This window comes from Oncorhynchus kisutch, unplaced genomic scaffold (genome assembly GCF_002021735.2).
Source record: "Oncorhynchus kisutch isolate 150728-3 unplaced genomic scaffold, Okis_V2 Okis09a-Okis19a_hom, whole genome shotgun sequence".
Classification (NCBI taxonomy): Eukaryota; Metazoa; Chordata; class Actinopteri; order Salmoniformes; family Salmonidae; genus Oncorhynchus; species Oncorhynchus kisutch.
In genome coordinates, this window is record NW_022261985.1 from 18,644,098 (window position 1) to 18,651,649 (window position 7,552).

The 7,552-nt window shown below is 42.8% G+C and overlaps 1 protein-coding gene across 1 annotated transcript in view; it reads right to left on the bottom strand.

Annotated features, from left to right (window-relative positions):
• Window positions 1–6,592, bottom strand: part of LOC109880334 (cytosol aminopeptidase-like) — a 40,766-nt gene extending 34,174 nt beyond the window's left edge. Inside the window, 4 exon segments of the mRNA XM_031815474.1 lie at window positions 405–510; window positions 4,415–4,469; window positions 4,578–4,693; window positions 6,379–6,592. Of these exon segments, the coding sequence (XP_031671334.1) occupies window positions 405–510; window positions 4,415–4,469; window positions 4,578–4,693; window positions 6,379–6,471 (370 nt within the window). The 5' untranslated portion in view covers window positions 6,472–6,592.
• Window positions 6,593–7,552: the final 960 nt, after the last annotated feature.

The following is a 7,552-nucleotide window of genomic DNA, read 5'->3' on the forward strand; positions in this document are numbered from 1 at the left end:
ACCCATCCACCTCGATATGGGTCAACACATGGTTCTGGAGAACCCAGACAGACTGGCTGTCATTAAACCCATATCTCTGTCCATCAATGATTCCCAATCAAATCTTCTGATCAATTTCAACATTAAAATATCTGTGTTGCCCTAAGAGTTGTGCAGAGTGTGTAGAATCATATTCGATATGAGTCACAGGTTTATTGGTACTGAGAGGTGCTTCTCCACCAAGTATAAACTCTGGGCTGGGAAGACAGACACAATCAAGACATCTTGGTTTATTACCTCTTAGAAAACATACTAAATATTTGACTGATAAAACGTGGAGCAGGTTGTGTTGAACACTAAGAACGGTACCATCACACACACACACCACACACCACACACACACACACGTAAAAGGAGAGACTCACCTGCTATAGCAGCCCTGATGTTCTCCTTACAGGTGTCCCAGTATTCTGTTCCACACACACCCAGAGAGTTCCTCCCTAGACCGACTACTGCTATGCATGGGAAGTCCTGTATGCACACACACACACCACACACACACACACACACACACCACACACAGTAATTATTAAGCGTGTATCGTCTTGCTCTCATCTATAATATCTTTTTTTTTTTTTTTTTTTCACCTTTATTTAACCAGGTAGGCTAGTTGAGAACACCTTTATTTAACCAGGTAGGCTAGTTGAGAACACCTTTATTTAACCAGGTAGGCTAGTTGAGAACACCTTTATTTAACCAGGTAGGCTAGTTGAGAACACCTTTATTTAACCAGGTAGGCTAGTTGAGAACACCTTTATTTAACCAGGTAGGCTAGTTGAGAACACCTTTATTTAACCAGGTAGGCTAGTTGAGAACACCTTTATTTAACCAGGTAGGCTAGTTGAGAACACCTTTATTTAACCAGGTTGGCTAGTTGAGAACACCTTTATTTAACCAGGTAGGCTAGTTGAGAACACCTTTATTTAACCAGGTAGGCTAGTTGAGAACACCTTTATTTAACCAGGTAGGCTAGTTGAGAACACCTTTATTTAACCAGGTAGGCTAGTTGAGAACACCTTTATTTAACCAGGTAGGCTAGTAGAGAACACCTTTATTTAACCAGGTAGGCTAGTTGAGAACACCTTTATTTAACCAGGTAGGCTAGTTGAGAACACCTTTATTTAACCAGGTAGGCTAGTTGAGAACACCTTTATTTAACCAGGTAGGCTAGTTGAGAACACCTTTATTTAACCAGGTAGGCTAGTTGAGAACACCTTTATTTAACCAGGTAGGCTAGTTGAGAACACCTTTATTTAACCAGGTAGGCTAGTTGAGAACACCTTTATTTAACCAGGGAGGCTAGTTGAGAACACCTTTATTTAACCAGGGAGGCTAGTTGAGAACACCTTTATTTAACCAGGTAGGCTGGTTGAGAACACCTTTATTTAACCAGGTAGGCTAGTTGAGAACACCTTTATTTAACCAGGTAGGCTAGTTGAGAACACCTTTATTTAACCAGGTAGGCTAGTTGAGAACACCTTTATTTAACCAGGTAGGCTAGTTGAGAACACCTTTATTTAACCAGGTAGGCTAGTTGAGAACACCTTTATTTAACCAGGTAGGCTAGTTGAGAACACCTTTATTTAACCAGGTAGGCTAGTTGAGAACACCTTTATTTAACCAGGTAGGCTAGTTGAGAACACCTTTATTTAACCAGGTAGGCTAGTTGAGAACACCTTTATTTAACCAGGTAGGCTAGTTGAGAACACCTTTATTTAACCAGGTAGGCTAGTTGAGAACACCTTTATTTAACCAGGTAGGCTAGTTGAGAACACCTTTATTTAACCAGGTAGGCTAGTTGAGAACACCTTTATTTAACCAGGTAGGCTAGTTGAGAACACCTTTATTTAACCAGGTAGGCTAGTTGAGAACACCTTTATTTAACCAGGTAGGCTAGTTGAGAACAAGTTCTCATTTACAACTGCGACCTGGCCAAGATAAAGCATAGCAGTGTGAGCAGACAACAAAGAGTTACACATGGAGTAAACAATTAACAAGTCAATAACACAGTAGAAAACAAAGGGGGGGTCTATATACAATGTGTGCAAAAGGCATGAGGAGGTAGGCAAATAATTACAATTTTGCAGATTAACACTGGAGTGATAAAAGATCAGATGGTCATGTACAGGTAGAGATATTGGTGTGCAGAAGAGCAGAAAAGTAAATAAATAGAAACAGTACGGGGATGAGGTAGGTGAAAAGGGTGGGCTATTTACCAATAGACTATGTACAGCTGCAGCGATCGGTTAGCTGCTCAGATAGCTGATGTTTGAAGTTGGTGAGGGAGATAAAAGTCTCCAACTTCAGCGATTTTTGCAATTCGTTCCAGTCACAGGCAGCAGAGTACTGGAACGAAAGGCGGCCAAATGAGGTGTTGGCTTTAGGGATGATCAGTGAGATACACCTGCTGGAGCGCGTGCTACGGATGGGTGTTGCCATCGTGACCAGTGAGCTGAGATAAGGCGGAGCTTTACCTAGCATAGACTTGTAGATGACCTGGAGCCAGTGGGTCTGGCGACGAATATGTAGCGAGGGCCAGCCGACTAGAGCATACAAGTCGCAGTGGTGGGTGGTATAAGGTGCTTTAGTGACAAAATTTATTTATTTATTTATTTACCTTTATTTAACCAGGTAGGCAAGTTGAGAACAAGTTCTCATTTACAATTGCGACCTGGCCAAGATAAAGCAAAGCAGTTCGACAGATAAAACGACACAGAGTTACACATGGAGTAAAAACAAACATACAGTCAATAATGCAGTATAAACAAGTCTATATACAATGTGAGCAAATGAGGTGAGAAGGGAGGTAAAGGCAAAAAAAGGCCATGATGGCAAAGTAAATACAATATAGCAAGTAAAATACTGGAATGGTAGTTTTGCAATGGAAGAATGTGCAAAGTAGAAATAAAAAAAAAAATAATGGGGTGCAAAGGAGCAAAATAAATAAATAAATAAAAATTAAATACAGTTGGGAAAGAGGTAGTTGTTTGGGCTAAATTTTAGGTGGGCTATGTACAGGTGCAGTAATCTGTGAGCTGCTCTGACAGTTGGTGCTTAAAGCTAGTGAGGGAGATAAGTGTTTCCAGTTTCAGAGATTTTTGTAGTTCGTTCCAGTCATTGGCAGCAGAGAACTGGAAGGAGAGGCGGCCAAAGAAAGAATTGGTCTTGGGGGTGACTAGAGAGATATACCTGCTGGAGCGTGTGCTACAGGTGGGAGATGCTATGGTGACCAGCGAGCTGAGATAAGGGGGGACTTTACCTAGCAGGGTCTTGTAGATGACATGGAGCCAGTGGGTTTGGCGACGAGTATGAAGCGAGGGCCAGCCAACGAGAGCGTACAGGTCGCAATGGTGGGTAGTATATGGGGCTTTGGTGATAAAACGGATTGCACTGTGATAGACTGCATCCAATTTGTTGAGTAGGGTATTGGAGGCTATTTTGTAAATGACATCGCCAAAGTCGAGGATTGGTAGGATGGTCAGTTTTACAAGGGTATGTTTGGCAGCATGAGTGAAGGATGCTTTGTTGCGAAATAGGAAGCCAATTCTAGATTTAACTTTGGATTGGAGATGTTTGATATGGGTCTGGAAGGAGAGTTTACAGTCTAACCAGACACCTAAGTATTTGTAGTTGTCCACGTATTCTAAGTCAGAGCCGTCCAGAGTAGTGATGTTGGACAGGCGGGTAGGTGCAGGTAGCGATCGGTTGAAGAGCATGCATTTAGTTTTACTTGTATTTAAGAGCAATTGGAGGCCACGGAAGGAGAGTTGTATGGCATTGAAGCTTGCCTGGAGGGTTGTTAACACAGTGTCCAAAAATGGATGGCACTGTGATAGACTGCATCCAGTTTGCTGAGTAGAGTGTTGGAAGCCATTTTGTAGATGACATCGCCGAAGTCAAGGATCGGTAGGATAGTCAGTTTTACTAGGGTAAGCTTGGCGGCTTGAGTGAAGGAGGCTTTGTTGCGGAATAGAAAGCCGACTCTTGATTTGATTTTCGATTGGAGATGTTTGATATGAGTCTGGAAGGAGAGTTTGCAGTCTAGCCAGACACCTAGGTACTTATAGACGTCCACATATTCTAGGTTCATCCTGCTGCTCAGTGCTTCATCCTGCTGCTCAGTGAGATGACGAGTTTAATATCTGCTCATCCTGCTGCTCAGTGAGATGACGAGTTTAATATCTGTTGTTACAGCGTCACTACAGATAATATATATTACCTCATGAAGACTGTAGAATATTCTGGTAATATATATTACCTCATGAAGACTGTAGAATATTCTGGTAATATATATTACCTCATGAAGACTGTAGAATATTCTGGTAATATATATTACCTCATGAAGACTGTAGAATATTCTGGTAATATATATTACCTCATGAAGACCGTAGAATATTCTGCTCTTCCCTTTCTTCAGACCTGGTCCTGATCTGAGGAGTTACCAAGGAGAAGGTTTTTACACCCGTCAACACACAAACACACTCTTACAGGATGCGTGTGAAGGTGTGTGTGTGTGAAGGTGTGTGTGTGTGACTCACATCTTTAGCAGCTCAGTCAGTTTACCAGACAGAACTCTGTTGACACCAGCTGCTGATTCAGTTAGATGGAGAGAGTCGTCCTCCTCCTCACTCTCGTAAACGCCGAGTACCAGACCCTGTGTGGACACACACAGTCAACACAACCAGTCAACACACTAGCTAGCTACTAGCACAGCAGCAGCAACAACAACAGACAGTAGAAGGCTGTGGCTAGCTGTACATAACAGTCACAGGACTATTGATAGGAGTTGTGAGAGAGGCAGGTTGAGGTTCCCAGGGTTAGAGTGGTGCAGGAGTTGACATATGCTGAGGCAGTGAAGACAGGAGAAGATGGGCCAAGGGGGAGCGATCCTGAGAGGAGGGGTGTAGTAGATCTGTACCAGAACAGAGGGAGGGATCCTGAGAGGAGGGGTGTAGTAGATCTGTACCAGAACAGAGGGAGGGATCCTGAGAGGAGGGGTGTAGTAGATCTGTACCAGAACAGAGAGGAGGGGTGTAGTAGATCTGTACCAGAACAGAGAGAGGGATCCTGAGAGGACTGGTGTAGTAGATCTGTACCAGAACAGAGAGAGGGATCCTGAGAGGAGGGGTGTAGTAGATCTGTACCAGAACAGAGAGAGGGATCCTGAGAGGAGGGGTGTAGTAGATCTGTACCAGAACAGAGGGAGGGATCCTGAGAGGACTGGTGTAGTAGATCTGTACCAGAACAGAGGGAGGGATCCTGAGAGGAGGGGTGTAGTAGATCTGACCCAGAACAGAGGGAGGGATCCTGAGAGGAGGGGTGTAGTAGATCTGTACCAGAACAGGGGGGTGAATCCTGAGAGGAGGGGTGTAGTAGATCTGACCCAGAACAGAGATATAAACCAACATATATATGTTTCAGTAAAGTTGGATCTTCAGCATTCATAGTAATAGTTATCAACTGTACTGCAGGGATGGAACGTAAGTCTCAGGAAATAGAGGTTGTGTTGGCAGCTGCAGAGAGGTGTTTGGGTGTGAGAGACATCAGACGAGTTACAGGGTGGGTTGAGTGGTGGTGTCCCATCCTCTGACTGTTGGCCTGAAGTAGGACTAAATAGATTTAAATAGTAGGGTATTTATTATTATTATTTGAGAGTGTAGTGTTAAAAAGTTGGGTATTTATTTTTCTTTTTTAAATGACTTTGAGGAAAGATAATTAAGAACAGTATAAGCGAGTTATACTCCAGTCTAGTAGGTGGCGGTAATGCAACAGCTACTGGATGTCAACCGCCATTAAGCCTCATCGAAGAAGACCTTTCATTTTCATTGCAGGTACAACGACAACCTAGTGTTTATATCCCGGGACATAAATGGTAAATATTTTTGACCTGTCCCCAAATGAATAAATTCGGTTCAGAGTTGATGTTGATATTTCAAGCTGCGTATCCTGGTCGCGTCTGGTGTGGATGGACCAACCAGCGAGCGGTCCGGGCAGCACGGAACGTCCGCAGCGGATTTACGCCCCGCTGTTCGGAGTTACATTGATAATTATCACCACCGGTCGACTCCGTCTAACCGCTGCTTTCTGGAAACAAGCGCTGTAAACATGGAGATATGGCGGTGTGGAAACTAGAACCCGAAAAAATAGGTTTATTTCAATCTAACCTTTTGTGTTTTTTTGAAAACTATCGCTGAAATTTTTAGTTAAAGTCCTTATGCGTTCATGTTCAAACCGAGCGTCGGGAATCTTAACCAAACCGCCTCCGTCCAATGACTTTAACTCTGTGTAATGGAACTGGGTCAAGGGAATCTATTGTTATCTAGACTTTATTAAACTTACTTTTCTGGCGTTCCAGTTGTTTTGTGCCACAGAAAAGTAGCGACAGCGGTGTCTCATCGTGGCCCGCAACACCGCTCCACTTAACAACCGCATCGTATCTGGGTTTTATTATATCCGTCTCTCAGGGGGAATGAGATTGATCAGAGAGTAGTACTGTAGATAGATAAACACGTTGGGAAGGTTTGTCTTCCGACCTTCACCTGTCGCATAAACTGTTACGTCATTAGTAACCGACTCCAGCTGTCTTGGTTTTCTTCTTTGAAATTTTCAGTTTTAAAAGAAAATGAACTCTGTCGCCACCTATCGACGGGTTTTCGAAACAATACCAAATGAATCTCCACAGAAACCCAACCACTGAACATTTTGGATTCTTATTTATTAACTTTCATATGTATATACACATATTAGATGTACACATGCAATTGAAGTCAGAAGTTTACTTACACTTAGCCTAATACATTTAAACTCAGTTTTTCACAATTCCTGACATTTAATCCTAGTAAAAATCTCCTGTCTTTGGTCAGTTAGGATCACCACTTCATTTTTAAGAATGTGAAATGTCAGAATAATAGTAGAGAATTATTTAATTCAGCTTTTATTTCTTTCATCACATGCCCAGTGGGTCAGAAGTTTATATAAACTCAATTAGTATTTGGTAGCATTGCCTTTAAATTGTTTAACTCGGGTCAAACATTTCGGGTAGCCTTCCACAAGCTTCCCACAATAAGTTGGGTGAATTTTGGCCCATTCCTCCTTCCAGACTCACATTAAGCATCTCCAGTCCAAAATTAAATCTAGAATCTTCTTCCTATATCTCAACAAAGCATCCTTCACTCATGCTGCCAAACATACCCTCGTAAAACTGACCATCCTACCGATCCTCGACTTCGGTGATGTCATCTATAAAATAGCCTCCAACACTCTACTCAGCAAACTGGATGCAGTCTATCACAGTGCCATCTGTTTTGTCACCAAAGCCCCATACATTACCCACCATTGTGACCTGTACGCTCTCGTTGGTTGGTCCTCGCTTCATACTCGTCGCCAAACCCACTGGCTACAGGTTATCTACAAGTCTCTGCTAGGTAAAGCCCTGCCTTATCTCAGCTCACTGGTCACCATAGCAACCCCCACCTGTAGCATGCGCTGCAGCAGGTATATCTCACTGGTCACC